A 21902-nucleotide genomic window follows, 5' to 3' on the forward strand; every position below is an offset into this window, starting at 1 on the left:
ATTACACCCTTTCTTTGTGTTAAGACGTTCTTAATTAGTTCAATTTTTAGTTAGTGAACCTGTCACAGTGAGAGACTGACCTGGCTGTTATATAGTGTCTTTCCTCAGCAGTTTACAGCAGAGCAACATTCACAGTGCATTCATAACAAGCACTGGTCAGACATATATCTATGTCTTGAGCGACCATTATTGAGTGAATATGATCTTGCAACTGATTTGCATTCAATTTTAAAACTAAATAAATAAATAAATCCAATCCTATGTGTTGGAAGTCCCAGGGCGACAGTTGGTAATGTAATGCCCTATCCCTGCAGCAGACCTATGCTCACAGTGTAGTAAATATCCCTCCCCTCTCTGACACCAGGAGTATAAATCCCGAGTTAGTAATCTCTGGGGCTCTCAGGCACCTCTTTGCAAGATGGATACATTAAGATTTACCTCAAATGCCAATCAAACCTTCGTATCTCTAGAATCTCATGAATCTGCCGCAGGCTCTCTGTATGACAGTAGAGATGAAACTGGGTCAGAATGGGGCAGCCACTCATTGCTGCCCCCCTCCCATGGGATCTGGGGAGAACGGTGTCGCCTCATTACCAGAACACGATCGCTGTGCTGCTGGAGATCACACACACTGTTCCTCTGCACCAAGACTGTGCAATGCTCTCTCCCTCCCAGCTCACATTATGGAGTGTGGCTGTGTCAGCACTTCTAAAGTGTGAGAACCTATTTTAGCACACCTACCACTCCATTCTGTTTGGTCTGTTCACTTGTTGCAGTTCATTTATAACTGTATAATTATGTATTGTATCACATTTAAAGCCCACTGAGATGTTTTCTCATGAAAGGCGCTATATGCAATACAAAATTGTATTAATCTGCACAGCACTGGCACCCAGGCAACATTGACTGGCTGTAACTGGTTGTGTGTCAGTGTACTGTGTGCAGTGCGATGTGCTGTGTCTGTGTGCAGTGTGTTGGTACAGTAGGAGTCTGTGGTGTGATGTGTGTGGGGAGGTTCAGATTCTCTGCCCTATCAGTACAGGAACTTGCACTGAGTGTGCACAGGGCAGTGTGCACTATCAGCCAGCAGTCAGTGTGTAGAGCTGGACTATCAAGCTGCTGCCTTCTATTCTGTACCAGCAGTGTCCAGTGTGCCTGATTGGAGCGGCTGCTGATGAAGAGATCTCTCTCCAGTTTAACTGGGGAGGAATGCGTTGCTGCTGAAAGTCTTTACTGCCGTGGGATTGATATTGCTCATTAAATTTTTATTACATTCAATTCTGAGGCATTTTATCTTAGCACAAGTTATGTGCACAAAACTAATAATAAACCAAAATTACTTTATTGCCATACAATGCTATAAAACAAAAAACTTAGTTTCATCAAGTATCCTTTAAGTATTAATATATAAATGTACACATTTCCTTTCCGTGTTTGGTTAGGGAACTTTTAATGTTACTGCAGTTTGCAGTGCTTTGGTTTTGTTTGTGTGAAAAGAAGAGAAAACAAAATCAAAACAACTAAAGCACTGCACAACTCTGTCCAGCCCTACGCCAGTGCCTTGTGGGATGCTGGGAAGGGAGCTGGGTCAGCTGGCTGAGTTATTATTAGTGGAGCCTAAGGCTAGGGATCCAGTCTCCATTCTTCATGTGGTGACAACTGCACTACACTACACAAGAGCGCTTCAGCTGATGTGCTGAAGAATCAATTTCGCATCTGGCGGGGGGTGGGGGAGTTGTGCAGACACGATCGAGGGGGGCAAAGCTGCGTCCTTCTGAGTGTGTTTGTAATTGCAGGAAGAAACAAATAAAATGCATTGCAAAGTGCAGCATAACCTGCTCATGAAGTAAGCAGTACAGAACTGATCACATCTGTGTTATAGGGCTCATACTACTGCAGGAAATACAGATATTCCTTAATAACTATCTAGGAGAAGAAGGAAAAAAGTTAATTTGGGCCAATTAGGTAAAGAATTATCACTGAGTCATTTAGCAGATGCCTTCATCTAATTAATTTGATTATTTAAGTAATGTTAAGCTTGGCTGGCATGGCACCTTGACTGCACTGAGGCTCCTGTAGGCACGAGTGGATCGGTCCAGATGTTAGACTGTAAGGCTGTATTGTACTATAATACGCTGTAAGCACTGTGATACCCTGTACTTTAATATACTGCAGACTGTATTATAATTAAAGTACTGTACTGTATTGTGCTATAGTTAAAATAAATATATATATATATATATATATATATATATATATATATATCAAGTAACATACTGTGTATGATTTGGAATCGCTGTATGAAGTTTTGTCTGTATATAATGCAAAAGCTGAGGGAAGAGTTAGTGTTTGAATAATAATAGTAACTAGAAATTAAAGACACTTTGTCTCCATGTGACATATACATGATATACGATTACTGGATATGTATTCATTTTATGGTAGTATGATAGGTTAATGTCTGTGATGGTTTCTAATCAAAGTAGTAATAGTATCATAATTTAGGTTAGTAGTATTCATCAGGCATAGCATGTAAAAGTAAGTAGGCTAGTAGCTATAGTATAATAGCAGGTATGTGCATGTTCGTGATAGTATGTAAATTAATATAAGTATATATATTATTATTATTATTATTCATTATACATTGGAAATAAGTCAAAGAGTAATTAAGTAAGTAACTATTTTTTAAAGTGGATTGCATACGTATTCACCCCCAAGGATTTTTTCACAGTTTGTTATGTTACAATCTGGAATGAAATTTTATTTAATTGATATTCTCTCCCTTTGATTAAAACACATACATTTTTTTTTGTGTGTGAAACAAATGTTAATTAAACATACAAATCTGAAATGTGTTAGTTGCATAAGTATTCACCCCCATTCAATAGTTGGTAGAAGTCTCTACTTTGCACATCTGGTTCCTGTAAATTTTGCAGATTCTTCTTGGCAAAATTACTCAAGCTCTCATGTTGGTTGGGCAACATTGGTTTACAGCAACTTTCAAGTCTTTTCAAGGATTTGATGTGATTGATTTTCAGGAATGGCTTTCTTCACGCCACTCATCCATATAGCCCAGCTTTGTGGAGGACCTAGGACAGCTTCTTCCATCCAGGCCATCCATGGAACTCTTTAGCTCCTTCAGAGTTACCATTGGCCTTGTGGGGGCTTCTTTGACCACCGACCTCCTTGACTGGTCACTCAGTTTTGGTGGACAGTCTGCTCTAGGCAGAGTTGTGGTTGTGCCATATTCTTTCAATTTGTTTAAAATTAATAAACTGTGCTCCGGAGGATGTTCAAAGTTTGATGTTCTTTTATAGCCCAACCTTGACTGGTGCTTTTCCAGAACATTGTCTCTGATTTGTTTTGAAAGCTCCTTAGTCGTCATGGTGTGGTTGTTTAGATATGTTTGTGAAATAATCTGGGGCCTTCCAGAAACAGGTGTATTTAATCAGAGAACATGTGATACTTTAATTGTACAAAGGTGGACTCTATTCAATTAATTATGTCACTTCAGAAGGCAATTGGCTGCACCACAGCTTATTTGTTTCATAGCAAAGGGGGTGAATAGATTAGAAAAAGGAAACGCCCTAGTACTGATCCCTGTGGAACTCCACTAACAACCTCACTCCAGTTAGAAGCAACTCCTCTAATCGACACCCTCTGTTTCCTAGACATCAACCAGTTCATAATCCATCTACTGAATACCTACAGCTTTTAATTTTTGGATCAGTCTTTGGTGTGGAACCTTATCAAAATCTTTCTGAAAATCTAAGTGTATCATATCATATGATTTCACATGATCTACAGCTGCAGTTGCATGTTCAAAAAACAAATACATTAGTAAGACATGATCTGCCTCGTCTAAACCCATGTTGACTATCTCCAAGAATATGGTTTTCATTAAAATGCTAATAATTTGTTCTAAGAATTTAAAAGTAATGCAGCTGAGACTGATTGGTCTGTAATTTCCTGGCTCAGTTTTGTCCCCTTGGATATGACATTTGCAGTTTTCCAATTAGTTGGCACATCCCCTGTTCTAAGTGTCAACTGGAATATTTTAGTTAGCAGCCTATTAATAATTTCCCTAATTTCTTGAAGTTTTGGAAATATACCATCTGGCCCAGGTGATCTGTTAGTTTTTAATTCTGCTAGTCTCTCCACTTAATTTATCCTAATCTGTTTTAGAGTATGACTGGACTGATTGTTAACCTGTGGCATGTTATCCATTTTTTATGTTGTAAACACCTCTGTAAAATACTAATTTTTAACATTTGCCACATCTTGTTCATTTTCTAAGATACTTCCATGTTTAGTCTTTAGCTGTTCTACTTCCTCCTTTATTGACCTCTTGCTGTTTGCATTAGTTTTAGATCCAAGAGCTATGTTTCTGTCCATTTCCCGCTTTGATTACCTGATCCTTCTCTTAAATCTCTTTGCAGTTCTATATATTCTTAGATTTTCTCTGGTTGTTTCCCTGACAAATTGAGTTAGAAAGCAATCATTTGCCATCTCAACCATTTCTATTTCTGCTTCTGTAGTCCCAACTGGGCTTTCCCAGTCTAAGTTTGGGAAATTGAAATCCCCCATTATAACAGCCACATCCTTGCTACATGCAGTCCTGATTACACTGTACAATGCAGCATCTTTCTGAATATCTGAGTTGGGTGGTCTGTAACACACTGCTACAACTAGTCCTCCGGATCTTTTATTCAAAAGTTTAACACACAAAGATTATGTTTCATTAGCATTATCTAATTTGAGTTATTCTGCCTCAGTGTAATTTCTGATATATAATGCTACCCCACCAACTCTTCGATTATGCTCCTTAGCTCCTCTCTCCTTAGCTGTGCACAATCAGACCCGTTACATTTATTTTAATCTTCATTAAGCAAAATTAGCCTGCTGTTGAAAGGCCACAACCTGGAAGTTCAGGGGCCTGTTTAAATCACCTACAGACCAAGACCATGGAAAACAGTTAAAATAAGTCCAATTAAGCAATTCATTATTTGGGTTATGTAATGAAGAGCTCAGGCAGCATAAAACCAGAGCTCTTACAGACCTCCAGAATCCTGGCTCCATAACCACCTCTGAGGAGTGCATGCTCTTACCCTGCTTCTGTACGGCATACTAAAGTTTCTTTGATTGCTTTATATAAGCCAAATGCCATTTTCATCTATATCGGCAAACTCTTTCTATGGCACTCACTGACTGAATAATTGAATAAGGTTTCGAATAGTGCTTTATGATCTGTGTGTGCACAGAGGTTATATTTTATTATGGTTGGGGGGGGGGGTGAAAAATATAATAACCCAGTCCATTAGGATTACAGTATAATACTATGGTATATTTCAGGGGTACTCAAAGACAGGAACTTGCATCTACTTAGTTTACATTGAACTAATTTGGTACTATGTATTATAGTGATGATGTGTTCAGATTTGTAGTTAAGGATGTGACTGTATTTGACCTCCACTGGAGTGCAGTGGATCGGAAGTTTTCCTGTTTAGCTGCTGCTGCTCTATATTACTGTATAGCTACCTAAAACACCTACCTACCAGTATACCTACTCACATCCTGTGTGGCTGAAAACAGTGCCTCTTAAAAGCTGCAGAGAAAGAAGGAAATTCATCAGAGATGGTAATTTTGACCCTTCTACTTGTATTTGTTTATTTTTTTGAAAAAAAAAAAAGAATCTGTAATTTGAATATATAGTTATACAGCTGGCTATAATTTCATGAACATACCTCTACAGATAATGCCCACAGTCAGCAGTGTGACTTCAATGCCCGTAACTGGCCGAGATAATGTGTCACAGATGGTCACTCGGGCTTCAGTCTGGAATGAGTTTTTCGAGGGATTCTCGTGGTTGTGTTTACAGGCATCAGTTAGGTTCGGCACTCTGTTGTACTGTGCACATAATTGGTTTATCTGTAGTGTAGAGAAGGGCAATTAATCTCAGATGCTTCAGAAATGCCCTCTTCAGAAACCAAGACTGATTGCTTATTGAATTTAATACAGTATTTGCATCGATTTTGTTTTTTCTTCACAAGATGCATCATTATTATTGCAGAACAAAATGTGGCAGTAGCAGAGTGTTTTAACAGCTATTATAGGAGAATGCAGGTTACAGTAGAGTACTGATGCTGCCCATTATGAGGAGAAAGTACTCAGACATAGCAGTATCCTCTTAGCCAACCGCAGAGAGCTGATTCCACCTAATGTATGCAGTCATGGGACTGTACACTGCACTCTTTTACAGCAAATAGTATTGCAGCTTAGGTACAGCAATAATCCTTCTTTCTCTGCCTGTTCAGCACCATCTTTGTCATCATCATAATTAAGATGAAAGCATTAACATGTGGACATCCATGCCAAAATTACAGAAGGCCTAACTGCAGTGGCCACTGGTTTGAACTGGTGCTCTGATTCGTACAGAAGTACAGAATCCATTATGATATTCATACAAAGGTGTGACAAACATCATAACTTGAAGTGATTTAACAAAAATGCAGAGTTCTTTTGTGTATCTACAATGTTCATGGTTTTATTTTGTGGGCTGTAAATCGGAAGAAAAACAAACTCAGTGTATCCACAGCATATAATAAGACACACCTCCTGCACAACTGGCAACTTATTACAGCCATATTGTCAACTCAACACAGACAATATTTGGCTCTAATACATACCTACAAAGGGCACCACAATCGCCGCTTAATTTATACAAAATATCAAAGTACACCTTTGGAGCAGTGAAAGTCAACTGGAGATTCAGGAACAAACCAAAACTGTCTTGTTTAACCTCTATTGTAAAGACAAAAATATAACATCCCATTCTTAGATGTGTGTATATGCACTACATATATTAACACCATGTGGAGTCGGACACGGCGTCTGGGGCTCAGGCGGGGATAGGGAAACACAGATGATGGTACGGTGTAAAGATGTGCTTGTGTTATGCTAAATACAGTGATAATATACTCAAAATAAACAGACATAGAAAACCATAAACTCTCGCCACTCTGCCCAGCATTGCATCGCAATATAGCCTTAAAAAATATAGCAAATTGTACACACGTTTTACTTTATTTTCTCCAAATTAAAAGCCTAGATAAGGATGCCATCAATAAAAGAAAACAACAGCAAGCTGGACACGGTAGATTTTGTTCGAGGGTAAAACGTAAGAGGTTGAACCGATGTCTCTGCATAACCACAAACAAGCCATCTGGTCAGTGATGCTGCCTCAGCAGCATGCGCTCTTGCCTTGTTGCCACTGCACTGAGCAGCGCTGCACTGACCCTGGCGTGGCCGAGCGTCACTGTGCAGCCTGGGGGGAGCCATGCGGAGGAGTCACAGGGGCTCCGTTTGGCCCTTTGGCAGGATTTTAAGTGTTCCCCGACTCTGCTAATTACACTAGCAGTGACTAATCGTTTACATCGGAAGGAGAATGAAAACAACAGGGGGAAAAAACAAGCCAAACAAACACGGGGACCAATATCCCAATTCGGCCGAAAGGCAAACGCACTGTCAGACACGGTTCTCCTCATCCTCTGCCGATGCGCGGTAATAGCGTAACCCCCTCCAGCAGGGCGAAGACACACTTGGCAAAAACCTGTCCGGCCCGATCAGTCTTACTCGCTGCCTGTGTGCTCCCACCTACTCTTCTGCTGGACCTGGGGTGGAACTTGTTTCCTGCACAGGAGTCGCTGGCAGTACAACACCGCACCGAAACTACAACGACCAAACTTGTGCCCTGCACGCCCTGACTCGTCCGTTTCCTGTACTTCCAGCGGAGCCCGTATCGCAGCACACATTGACTGCATGTCCCGAAACCTGCAGTGTGTGTGAGATCATCTCTGTGGCCCCACGGGTGCTGGCTCTGCTGGCTGGACATCCTGCAGGCGTGCGCGCTGTGCGGAAAGACAATCGTCTGTCTTGCAAAGTCCTGCTCAACCCTTCATGCTCTATGGGTTGTGTTTTTAAGCAGGGTTATGAGCTTGCTGTGTTTGCTGGCTGTCTGAGTCAAGTATTACATCCAGTCCTCCACAAGCTAACACAGCAGGGACGCCAGCATTGGCTGAAGGTATGATATGTAAAAAATAAAATAATAATCACTTGTTATTATTATTATTATTTGGTGGACTTTGTCATTGTTATATCAGTGTAGAAAACCTTCAGATACAGAATGACACTCTTAAGATCATTACTCAACACCAACATCGAACAGCAGCATCAAACACTATTCATTCTGCTTTAAAAATGCATTTTTCTCTTTCTCAAACAATGCTTTTAAATCACAGCCGCCTGTGAACACGACTCTTAGTGACTCAGAGTGCTGTGTGGGAAATTATTTCCGTGGAAGCCCCTCTGAGTGTGTGTATGTATATGTATCTGTGATGTGTATCTGTGTTGTGTGTGAGTGTGAGAGTGAGAGTAATATTTTACTTCCACCTTTGAATCTCGAGATTTTTTTTTTTTTTTTGAGCAGTGAAAGAAGAATAAGAGTGGCTGAGTGAAGTAGGTGGATCTGAGGGTACCACAGCCTGGACTGTGTTTTCTGCCCGTATGATGCACGAGTGCGCTGCTGCATAGCTGATTACTTGATGAAGAGGCTGTGGTAATGCGGTTATGCTGCACCAGTGGGTCACTGCAAGCATGCAGGTGTGAGGCCTCCGGCTTCTGCGATTCTCAGGAATCCTGGGAAGCGGATGGACTGCTGCCCCAGATCCTGAGCGCAGAAGTTGGGGGTGGCTGAGTCAGGCCAGGTTGTGTAGCAACCTCTAGTTCTCTGATGCTGGCCTTTGACCAACAGCCCAAGGAGGAGAGGTGGAACAAGAGAGATGCCTGTGGCTGGATGCACTGGTGCTAAAACAATTGTACCTTGTGTAGATTGGCCCACAGCACAGTGCAGAAGTGTGGGTCCGTTTCCATGTCTAGTATGTGTAATACTGACAGCTTGTTGGGTAGTGTGCAAAGTCTGTGGCTACATTGTATAGGTTCATGGTCTCGATTTCATGCTGCTGCATTATTTTAATTATATTTATTTTTATTATTATTGTTATTATTGATTATTATACCCTTCGGTCAATGAGTGTACATTTATGTAAACCACTTCGGGAAGGCATAAATGCTAACAATGTGTCTGAAAGGGAATATTTGTATTATTATTATTTGATTTATCCATCAATTTATTTTAATGGGGTCTTGGCTAAGCTGTGTGTGTCCTGTCCCCCTGCAGGGCTGGACGACTGCCTGCAGCAGTACATCAAGAACTTCGAGAGAGAGAAGATCAATGGAGAGCAGTTGTTGCACATCACACATCAGGAGCTGGAGGAGCTTGGCGTGACCCGCATCGGACACCAGGAGCTCATCCTGGAGGCTGTGGACCTGCTTTGTGCACTGGTCAGTATCTGAAGTGTACTGCACTGCCCACATACATTGCACTGCACAGACGCACTGAACTGCATTGCACACACACTGTACTGCACACTCTGTACACACACACACACTGACCCTCTCACCATTTTCCACTCTGCTGCAGATTTTGCCCCAGTTTTATATCCAGTCTATTCTCATTAAATAACAACTATAACAGCAGCAGCAGCAGCAGCAGCAATCGATTGCAGGAATAACAAGGGAAGCGTGGCAGGGAGATGTGAAACAGGGCAAGTATATGCTGCTCCCCCCCCCCCAAGGGCATCCAGATGGAGTTCCCAAACTGTGCCTTAAGTGTACTAGAGAATCTTAATTTATTTCCAGGCATTCTCTTACTAGGGATTGCACCCTGACAATTGCTCCCCCCCCATCAATTGTTTTCTTTTATCAGTCCTAAAAAAATCACCCAGCGAATCACATTCACAGCTTCACAAAAGCCAGAAGGGTGGTCCTTGTTTCCTTGTATTGCCACAGGTATTGCCATTTTCAGACTGGCAATAGATATTGCTCTCCTACTGTGTGCTGTAACAGTAATTGGTGCTGTGCTTGTATTCACCTCTGGTTTGCACCAAAAAATCCATTCAGTACTGGGAACCAAACCAGCAAGAAGGTTCAAATGTCCTTGATTTGTCTGTCCCATTTCTCATGTTCTTATGTGCCACAAGCCCTGAGTCGGAAAAATTAAACAGATGGTGGTTTACTTCTGGCATGAAGCAGAGGTCAAGCTTGTGTTTGTTGCATAATCATGCAACCCACGACTTGAGCTAAGAGAAATGCAAAGTTAAAGATATTTTAATGTGATCTGCTTTTAACACCCTCCTGACAAAATTCACCTGCCGTGCGGAATAATAACAGTACCAAAAATCAGAGGGGACATTGCCCACTGCACTACACTGCACCCGACTGACCGCACAGAAAGGACAGAGTAACCAGGCAAGGCAACGAGGTGATGGACGCAAGACAGACACAGTGTCCATGGAGGATGACACAGTTTTCACACTGCTCAAGTGCACTGTGTGTTAGTCATTTAATTAATCTGCCTTGTGCACTGCCCTCCCCTCTCCTTCCCCAATGCAGAGAGACTTGCTAATGGGTTAGGCCTGTGTGCTGTGGCACCTCCCCACATAGACCTGACTGCCAGCTAGAGACACACACACACGCACACACAAAGAGCCCCGTAAATTGGCCCCAGCATCTCCTATTGACAGGCTGTGCCTTCGACGAATATCACCAGGCTGAATTTACTGTCCCTGTGTACACATTTATAAGGCATTTCCATTCCAGCATTGGAATAATGCATGACATTTAAATGCAAAGTCTTATTTTTAGTTGCCGTGAGAAGGAAGTGCCATTCAGTCAGCTGAGCCTGGCCGGGGAGTTGCTGGGATGACCTCTCTCTCTCTCCATCTTTATCCGTTTCTCTGTCTCTACCTTCCTCACTCCTTCCCTCTCTCTTGGTCTTAATCTTTCTGTCTCCCTCTCCCCCTCTCTGTCTCTCAATCTTGAACTTTCTCTCCCTGTCTCTCCCTCCCTCTTTCTCACTTTTGGTGTTTATTTTTTTCTCTCTGTCTCCATCCCTCTTTCACTCTCAGTCTTGATCTCTTTCTCTGTCCCTCACTCTCTCTTTCTCACTGTCTCTTCATCTTCCTATCTTTGCCAAAAGCACCGTAGCATATGTAAAATAAATCTCCTACTGCACATCTGCCTTGGTCTTCGGACATGCTGTGCACAGGCAGTGGCTGCACATCGCATGCCAGTTCAACACCCTGACTGAACATCATGGCCAGCTCCTTAGTCGTGTTTTGCAGAAATATCCGGACAATCATTATGTCTCCTTACGTGAGGAGCACAGCAGACAAATCTTTGTTTAAGTTTTTTGCGGTGAACAGCTACCTGAACTGTCTTGAAAACAATGGACAAACAAACAAACCAAAAAAAAAGAGAATGGTTGTGCTTCTCGCTTTCCTGTGTCACAATTAGCGCTCTAAAAAAGCGGAGTGTCGTCAGTTGTCGCTAAACGGTCTTTCCCCAGAGTGGTGTGCAGACAGTAATTAAGTGCTAAGTTAAGTCTACATGGTTACAAATCTACATTAGTAATTCTCAGTGTGGCCAGATGTTGGCTGTAGCCCTGTCAGACCCTCCTGGAGCCACAGCCTGAGTGGTGCTCCCTCCACATGGCTTGTTTGAGTGGTACTGCAGTGCTGAGGAGGGTAAATGCAGACAGCTGTGTGAGCAAGTAAGCTTGTCTGAGCCTTGGTGCACTCACGTACACACTCACACTCGCACAGACTCACTCTCACACACACAGACATACACTCTGTGCCTAGACAGGAATGGGTACTGATGTGAGTAACAGAAACATCAATAACAGAGAACTCATAGCTCCTGCTGAGAACTGCAAAACCCAGGAGCTCAGTGCACAGAGCTGAGGAGCAGGCAGGCAGTGTGGGGCGTAGGCTAAAGGTTGCTGGAGGCAGAGAGAGAGAAAGAAATGGCGTGGGGTTTGAGGCTGGCAATAGAGGCAGTGCATTCAAAGCAGTTAGAGATGCTTTTGGGGGGGGGGGGGGGGGGTCTGTGTCTGGTCTGTGTCACAGCCACAGACCAGCACTCTTCTCCCAGTCCAAGCACTTCCCCTTTACCCCACTAGACTGGCTCCTCTGTCACTTCCCCAGCGCTCTGATGGGCTTCCGCTGTCTGGGAGCAACTGGGTCAGATTACACGTTCCCTGAGTGCCTTCTTTAAACACTCTCACCCTGGAGCAACAGGATGGACAACCTGATGAAGACGAGAGGAATCCAGTCCACTCCTGCTGTGTCTTGTTCACCTGCCAGCCTCGGCCCCGCACCCAACCCCATGTGTGAGACAGAGTCCATGCCGCTTGGCAGAACAAGCATGTCCCCCGATGAGAGACAGAAGAGATTACAGCAGCGCCTCTGCCTGTATTGTGGACTGTCGGGGCATTTCCGGGTTGCATGTCCGAGTCGTCCTGGCTCCTCCGTCACTTCCCCTGCCGACCCTTTGAGTGCCACACAGTGTCCGCTCGTCACTCCGGCTCAGTGCCATGTTCAGTCCCGGATCCAGCTCGGTGATAAACACATCTTTGTTGATGCGTTGCTGGACTCCGGTTCTGCAGGGAATTTCATAAACAGGGTGACAGTGATGAAACACCACAATCCTCTTTCACCCTGTGTACCTCCTCTCCTCTCCGCTGTCAACAACCAGCCTATTGGTCCCGGCCCGGTGTCCCAAAAGACGAGCCCCATCACAACGTCAATCGGTCTGCTCCACTAAGAAATCCTGCCTTTTCTGGTGATCGACTCTCTTGGAGCAGACATCATTCTCGGCCTGCCATGCCTTGCTCACCACAATCCAGTCATCTCCTGGACTGATATCCGGGGGGCAGAGCTGTTTCTCCCGGTGGCTTTCTCACCCCTGCAGGACAACACACATAGAGAGTCCCCTTCCTCTCCTCTCAGAGGGTGCATTTACCTTCTCTCTCTCCCAGAGTCACAGTCCATGGATGAGTACATAAGGGAGGCTCTGGACCTGGGAATCATCCGTCCGTCCATGTCACCTGCACCATGTGCACTTGTTCAATCACCCTCTGCCCCTATTCGCCATGCACCTCCCAAACCTGGTTCCTTTCTTCCCTCTTGTCCCCATATAAACCCCTCACTGTCTGTCACAAGCCATGAAGTTTTGTTTTGTGTTAGCTACATCTCCGAGCAGTCTCCCTGTGCCTTGTTATAGCCTTGTTTCCGTGACTTCCTGATTGACATCCCGACCACAACCTTGCTCTTCCCCTGATTGTCTGTTTTGCCTGATCGCCTGACCCTTGCCCGTGACCACGACCATGTCTTTGCCTTACCACTGATAGCCCTGTCCTGTCAATATCCGACCTCCGCCTGTATTGACCATCCCACCAGCACTGCAACTGGGTTCCCCTGTTCCCGTGCCCGCAGTACGTAACAGGGGAAAAGTGATGAACCAGAGAAGCACTTGCAGTGCATTAACCTTTACATCAACGTTAAAGTGGCAATTGGGGGCTCTGCTCTTCCCTATGTGAGGTGTGGTCTCCAGTGGCGCACATCAAGCAGTCGCTTTGGTATTGCAGACGGCACATACAATCACTCTTCTGTTGTGGTGTCTAAGGAATCTTACAGAAAGAGAGAAAGAAAGAAGAGACAACTCCGAATTTCGAAGCCAAATTAAAAATAAATAAATAAATATATAAATAATAAAACCACTCCCCAGAACTGTTATTTTGGGAAAGTGATTCTTGCATCTGTCTGCTGACTCCCCAATCAACTCGTGATCCTGGCAGCAGCTTGTTAGGATGTGCGAAACACAGCCACGCTGATGCGTTGCTCTTCCTGACAGACAGTTAGGCCTGGGATGGTGTGATGTGCTGGCTGCCTGGCTGGCTGCACTGAGCTAGCTATCTGGGTCTGGGCTGTACACTGATACAGGTGGGCAGTGGGTGCAGACTTTAAATTATTTTGTCTTTTTGGAGGGGAGTCGGTGGTGGGTATTTCTCTTTCTGACTTGAATTGCCTCTGAATTGTCCCCGTTATGCTGATCACATGTTTACTGGGGTGGTTTTGTGTGTGTCTGCCCTGTGATTCAAACAGAGAGACAGAGCGGGTGATGCTTCTGGAAGGAGAGCAGCAGAGCAAGGTCACCTCTACAGGTGTGGCTCTTGGAAGCTGCACAGATGGGAGAACTGGCCAGTAGCTGATCTGGCATGTGCTGCGTTGCTCCTAGTATGCTAGTGGATGCGCAGCTGGTCTGGTCCACATCACACGCAGCATAGTGCTGATCGCTAGCCCCCTGTCCGCAAGGCTGGGTCCGTCTTGACCTCTGAACCCGAACCTCCTAGAGTTGTCCTGGTGTCTTGGCGAAAACAGGACCAAACACAGCCCTCCTGCATTGCCATAGAGGGCACTGTGGTGCAGGAGGTGCCGTTGAGTGAACAAGATGGTGGCCCTCTGGTAGGACATTCTGCACTGGGGAGAGTTGCCACCCTGAACGTAATGGCAGACTTCAGTGAAATCCTGAGACACGTCAATAATTTCCAGGCTGTGTAATTTTCTCTCGTCCCCACTCTTCAGCTGAGTCATAAAAAACTAAATCATAGGGTCCTTATGCTCTGCGTTATCGATCTGCTCCCCAATGTGTGCGTAAAGGCATTTTGGCATTCTGCGTTCCTTATATCCCCTTCACTGTTACTGGGAGTGGAGTTGCAGTGCGCTACTCACCATCTTGTTTACAGATTTCTTCACAAGCTTCATAACGCACCATTGTCAGAGGTGTGTTTATGTGAATGTGTGAGTGTGTGTGACTGTGTGAGTGTGTGTGTGTGTGTGTGTGTGTGAGTTTGTGAGTGTTTGTGATTGTGTGTGTGTGTCTGATCTTACTCAAGGCGCATAAACATTTCCTTCGCCTGTTGTCACCCTCCTCTTTCCCAGGTTGCTCCCACATGCTTGAGCTGACAAACAGCTGACAATAACTGTTGAAGTTGTTGGTATGCTCAAACCCCATGCCAGTCTGGCCCTCATAGGCCTGTAGGATTGTGCTTGGCTCTTCAGTCATCAGGGGTGTGGGGAGCTGCTTCCATCCTGAAGACTGCTGCTGGGACTCCTGCCAGCCGCTTACAGACCTCCTATCGATGTGCATGGAGCCTTTCAAAACCGGGTCCTGTGAGAAGCATTACGTCATTCTAGCAGGCTGGCTGACATGAGTAATTGCTGCGCTGGGCAAGGCAACACTTGTCAGCCCAGCCAGGTGACACACAGCACCCTGCCAGGCAGCAAGGAACTGGGCACAGGCGCTCAGTTAGTCGAGGGAGGCAGCACAGAGACACCAGTGCCTGCCTGCCTCTCGCTCTCACGCACACCCCCCCACTTCTCAGGCTGAGGAAATACATGGCGCATGTATACTAAACAAAGCACAAAGGCAGTGCTTTGTTAATTCAGTAAGTGCATGGCACAGGACAGGTTGTGTTGGTCAGTGCCTTCAGACACGTGGACAGCAAAGGTCAGGTGTTTTAAAGGGGGCAGTATTGTCTGCACCTCAGTCTGTATTGGCAGTGCCTTAATCAGGACTAGGCCACCTCTAGGGACCGTAGCCAGCCGTGGCTCAGTTCAGGATTGGAGCTGTGATTTATACAGGATTGACTGGCTCCCCCATTTAGAGACTGGGACGCTAGCAGGGGGAGTAGTGGTTAGGGGTCTGGACTCTGGAACACAGAGTTGTGGATTCAATCCCAGGTAGGGGCACTGCTTTTGTACCCTTGAGCAAGGTACTTTACCTAGATAGCTCCAGGTATAAATGGGGAAAAAAAAGAATGTGGTATCTTGTAACAATTCTATGTCACCCTGGATAAGGGAAGAAATAGAGAAATAATAAAAATAATAACAGGGACTGGGACTCTAACTGAGACCAGGACTCTGACTGGAACTGAGACTGATGCCATGTCTACACTACATAACTGATCCTGAGAACCATACCATAGTCCAGATCAAAGTGCCACACAGAGGAAATACTGCATGTTCAGTCTGGATTACTGCATCAGTTGACAGTTCCTCAAACCACATGATATAGTATCCCAGCATGCAAGTCTGTTTACAAACATGCAATGATGAAGTCCCAGATCACATGCTTCTAATGTAACTTGTCATCAATATTGCAAGAAAGGTTTTGGCATAGGCTCCACAATTTTGGCATTATTATTATTATTATTATTATTATTATTATTATTATTATTATTATTATTATTATTATTATATCTTAGTAGACGCCCTTATCCAGGGTGACTTACAGTTTACACAAGACACACTAAATACAGTAGCATACCATGTTGCTCATCTGTCCATCATATTATAATACTGTTTTATATAATATGTTTTATTTCTATGTTTTATATAAGTTTGCTTCCCTGTTGGTCAGTATTTGCAGTGCCTTTGTGCCAAACATAACTCAGCATTTTTGTATTGTGTAGGACACGAACCAAAATTAGATTGGTATTATGCCATCCACATTTCTGATTAACCACACTACTTGATTTGATCTAATTCAGAACCGGACTGTAGCCTGCCCCCTGAGGTTGTCTGGAGTCTGGTTCTCAAGTGCCTGTCCTATTCTCTTTAAAACTTTCTGTAGTGTAGATGCAACTGTATTTATCACTTTTAGGTCAGTTAAAAGACAGCTAATATGGTTTAAATACATAGTGTTGACAGGGCCTGAGAGCCTGACTGACTGGGACTAGGACTCTGTTTGCGGGGCATTATTCCACTGACACCACCTCAGATCCCTGAAGGGCCCCAGTGAGCACTCAGACCCTAGTGGCACCTGTACATGTTTGGAGTGCATAATCCTCACTGGAGATGAAAAATAAGGAATCTTCTCTTTTCCAAGAGATTATCAGAAATTACTGTGAAAGCAAATAATAATAATAATAATGCAGAGCTGCAGTCTTCACGTTGGGGCAGTGGGGATGGAAAGCTGGCCTTTGAGCAGCCAGGCCTGAACAGGGCACATCGTCTGTTCATTATTCCAGGCGGTGAAATCAAAGCAACGGCTTCCTGGCGTCTGCGTCTGCTCATCGAATTGGGAGAGAAGAAAGATGACTTGCTTCTAATTTGCAGTATTTATGCAGTAATTTATTTATTTGTTTGTTTGTTTAGTTATTGATTTGGAAATCATTTGGGATCGTGGGAGGATTGTGAATGGGAATTGAAAAGCACCCCCCCTAAAACAGGACAGAAGATGATTTTTCCCACTCAGGAAAAAATTGGAGGGAAGTGAGAGGGAGCTGGTGAGATTATGGCAGCAGGGTCGGGGGCTGTGGGAAATGGTGACGTTATCTCTCTGCCGCACGTTGCCGGATCAGCAGGTGCTCTGAGCGTCAGTGCTGACTCCTCTTACAGGCGCTCCACTCCGCTGCCCCCCTCTCTCAAATGCCTGATTAAAAGGCTGTAACAGAGGGATGGAGGGGAGAGAGGAAGGGGTGATGTGGGGGGTGAGGGGGAATTTGCATATTAAGTGAGAGAGTGTAGCATCTGTATAAAAAGCCTGGCTAAGGAGAGACTGGACCTTCCAAAAATATAGTCTGAGTGAACAGCCACCCCTCCTGAACAGAGTAAAGCAGCACTGGGGCCGGCTCAGCTGCAGATACAAAGTATTGATTCCAATTATTAGGGAATTCTTTGTGTGCATGTTGGTGTGTGTGTGTGGTTGCGTGCGTGCTTTCTGGTTGTTATGTTTAATGCCAGCACCTTAATGCTGAATAGCCTACCACAACCCCCTCCCGGCACATACAGGGCACACGACTGGCTAAATTATGCAGTGCCTGATGGACGGTGCTTGGCACTCTGACCAGGGATCTGGCCTGGACTCGGCACTGAGGGGAGCACTGTGATATTCTGAATAAAGACGGAGAAGAAGGAGAGGATGTGCTGTGTAGTAGGAGAGTGGTTCAAACAGCGGCCTCGGCACATTGAAGTGTGGCGCAGCGGCAAGTTACCAAGGCAACTGGTGAAGCAGGATGGGGAATGGAAGAGAAGGAGCTTTGGAAGCATTGAAATCAAGCCCTCCAGCCGGCACAGTCATTAGATCACACACAGGCACTCACACACATGTACACACACACACAGGCATTCACACACACTCACTGACATACACTCACATAGACACACACATAAATACACACACTGGGACACACATGCACACTCACACTAACTCTCACATACATACACGGACACACACACATGCACGCTGAGACTCACAGACATACACTGATAGATGGAACACTCATACACACATAGACATGCAAATACACACACACACACACACACACACACACACATACCAAATAATAATTGAATATGAGTTTCTCGCAGTGCACACGCCACGTGTTCATAGTGGGTCAGCAGTGGTTTGGGACAGTGTGAAATACTGCCCTGTGCCCCCAGTGCCCCCCCCCACACACTAGTTCTGCCCCTCCAGCTCTGTCATGTCTTGGAGTTCTGCCTCTGCACCAGTCCCCAGGCGCAGTCGGCAGAGGGACACGTGGCATGGCACAGTGCAGCCGTTGCAATCATAAGAGTAGGAGGACATGAACCTGTTGAAATTGTGTGCTGAATTTATCATCTATGTCCTCCATACCAATGACGGTAACACACCTCTGGTCTCTGGAACTTCAGCTCTGTCCAGTCCAGCACATTCCACAATAGTCTAGCCCAGTCAGTCCAGCAGATATTTTAGGTCAGGGGAATGTGGTTGAACTGCTCCAGTGGAACCATCGGTGAGTTCATCAGTTGGGCTCTGTGGACCAAAGGGGCAGTGGTTGTGTCCCACCCCCCCGCACATCCCTGGCTGAGTTAGGCACTGTTGTTAATTGTTCAGGGTGGACTGAAAAACTGACAGAACTGTGACACTACACTGTAGCCCTGTGGAACATCTCACCCGTGGCATGTGATTCTTTTGCACTAAGCTAGCACCCCCCAACTGTTTGCCCCCATCTTCCCCCTCCCACTCCCTGCTACCCACTATGGCGGGTGAAGTGGGCCTTTAGTCATCCCTTTTAAATGGGGCAGTAGACCAGAGCAGAACAGCTAAACTTGGATCATTACGTCAGAGGGAAAAGAAGGGGATGGATTCTAAAAATACAGCGTTCTCCAGACTGTCATTCATTCCTGCAAGCTGGGAGAATTTGCCACTATTAATTTTTGATTAATTAAGCAAAATGTCTCGCTGGGGACCGTCAGTGAAAATGATCCCTTTCTCTGCCGCCCCCCCCACTCCCTCCCAAAAAAAAGATGTGTTTGTGTGTATATATATATATATATATTGCAATATATACTGAACAAAAATATAAAGTCAACATGCAACAATTTCAAAGATTTTACTGAGTTACAGTTCATATAAGGATTTAAGTCAATTGAAATAAATTAATTAGGCCCTAATCTACGGATTTCAAGTCTCAAGGTTTGAGGGAGAGTGGACTGCAGGAATGTCCACCAGAGCTGCAGTCAGGTTAAGACCCTGATGAGGACGACAAGCACACAGATGAGTTTCCCTGAAATGGTCCTCATGTCAATGAGATGGTGATGGCGCTCTCTCCAATCTGCCTGTAGTCTAGATTTTGGAAGCAGATCCAGCATCTTATAGCTCAGAGTGTTGGGAACCTTCTGCAGGAAGAGCTTTTCACCCCTCTTTGTGCCCAGCACTCATGGGACTCCATCTCCACCTGGTTTCACCAGAGATGCTCTCTCTCCTCACCCCCTGCTGGCAGAAGCAGGAATGTTTTTGAGTTTGCTGTATTTTGTTTCCAAGACTTAACAGTTTCTTAACCCAGAACTCTCCAAGCAACTCTCTGAAATTTAGCCAAGATGGCTAAAGCAGCCAGAAGATGAAGCACAGCCTTGTAGAGGGCTTTTCATGGAATGAGCTGTAGTTTCCCATAGTTTACTGAGCACACAACTGAGTTGGGGGTGAAATACGGTGTTTCTGTTTGTGTTGTTTTTAAAAGTTTTTGTTGTTGTTTTTAATCCAGTTCAGTGATCTTTATGTTCTGCAGTCAGAAGCATTGCGGTATTGACCAGTGCTGCACAGAAACATGAGCAGGTTGTGTAGATGTCAGTGCTGGCACGTCTTGGGCAGTGTTTAACACATTTCGTTATTGCTTTTGGCAGCTAATGGGCATGTTACACACACAGCACAGAAAAGAACTGAAACACTGAGGCAAGCCAGGAGGAGCGTGGGGGTGGAGTGTCTGTGTGTTAGTCTATGTGTCTGTAAGTGTGTGTTTGTGTTTGTCTGTGTGTGTGTGTGTGTGTGTGTGTGTATGTGTGTGTGTTGGTTCATGTGCCTGTGTGTGTGGTGTGTGTGTATGTGTGTATGTGTGTGTGTCTGGGGCTAGGGATGGGAGAAGCATGGCAGGTGTCGGCAGATATCAGTAGCTGCCATGGTGACCGGGCTGGAGGCTCAGTTTGCTGCCGAGTAAGATAGCTGTCAGTCTGTCAGTCTGTCAGGGCCAGCCTGTCAGATTGCTGCTGAGAGAGCTCTGAGCCCTTGTGAGCTCCCTGGACCCAGCTCTTCACACCCGTGGCACTCGACCTGGTTCCCAGAGAAAGCTGCTGTGCTGCAGGCTGTGCACAGCAGGCCTCCTTGCCTGTCCTACCACCTGGAAACAATCAGGCTTCGCTGTGTTTCTCTCAGCAGATAATTCAGGGGGCAGAGCAATTTGAGAGGTGAGGTGGAATGTGTGCGTGTATGTTTGTATATGTGTTTGTATATGAGAGTGTGTGTGTGAGATTGTGAGTCTGTGTGTGTGTTTGTGTGGATGGGTGTGCGCGTGAGTGTGTGTGTGCACACATGCCCCTGTCAGTGGCAGCTAGGCTGCTGTATGACCGATGCCTTGAGGAGGAGGATGCAAATAGACATTGAAACCAAACATCAATGACAGTTTGGTAAACAAGAAGCAGAGACACAGGGCTGATGTTAACTGTGTCTGAAAGGCCCACGTCTGTGGAGCCAACTGGTGTTTAAAGAGTTTCAGGATTTAATTGCAGGGCTACTGTATGGCAACACACCATATTGTGATACTTCACTTGTTGCCATTGTTGCTGTTTTACCAATTCATGCCTAAACATTTGTAATCAATCTTCTTGGTGATGCTGCATGACATTTTTTAAATGTCTCTCAAATTAGTCTTTGTCATGTTCTGTTTATTTATTTTTTATAAATAAAGTGTCACTACAATTACACTCTTCAGTTTAGATGGTAAGCAAATTAAAATAGTTATAAAATTGCACCACCTCTTAATCAGGGTTCCTCATCCAGGACTAAACAGTCTGTCCTGGTGGTGTGGAAAGGGACAGCTAGCCGCTTTGCATGTGATGGACAACCTGGAGATTGCCTTCAGTGACGAGGTGGAACATCATTGCAAAAATTACAGCTGGCAGGGCGGCAGCATCTGGCAGGCGCTCAATGCTTTATTTCCACACCTATATAACAGAGATGCGCTCGCATCCTCTCTCTCCCCTCCCACTGCCACAACCCTGGACAGTAATGGGTTAAATATATCTGCTTACTGTGTGGTGGCCTGAGCTGCTCTCTGTGCCAGCAGCAACAGGACACAGGAGCACCGACACTCTCCCCACGCCAAGCAGCGCTTCTGAAGGGCAGCTAGGAAACTGTGCTAATGTGTCGGGTAGCTTAGCAACAAGTGTTTATGTAAAAAAAGTACATATAATAATAAACCATAAATAAATAAAAAAAACTGGCATTCGGTGGTGTTTGTGAATCAGCAGTCTGTGTGTCTGTGTGAGTCTTGCATTGAAATTTTCACATCGCCCAGTGTTCGCTGTTCGCGTCTCCCTTTGCTACAATTAAGAATTGGAGAATCGGGGGCTGTTTTTGTGGTTGTGGTTTTGTTTGATTAAGATCTGCTGAGATTGTCCCGAGGG

The 21902-nt window shown here is 44.9% G+C and overlaps 1 protein-coding gene across 1 annotated transcript in view; it reads left to right on the top strand.

The window, feature by feature from the left end:
- Positions 1–21902, top strand: part of LOC136760082 (connector enhancer of kinase suppressor of ras 2) — a 111018-nt gene that overhangs the window by 23681 nt on the left and 65435 nt on the right. The window contains exon 2 of the mRNA XM_066715329.1: positions 9236–9399. Coding sequence (XP_066571426.1) covers positions 9236–9399 — 164 coding nt within the window. The remainder of the gene's footprint in view (positions 1–9235; positions 9400–21902) is intronic.

Source organism: Amia ocellicauda, chromosome 10 (genome assembly GCF_036373705.1).
Source record: "Amia ocellicauda isolate fAmiCal2 chromosome 10, fAmiCal2.hap1, whole genome shotgun sequence".
Classification (NCBI taxonomy): Eukaryota; Metazoa; Chordata; class Actinopteri; order Amiiformes; family Amiidae; genus Amia; species Amia ocellicauda.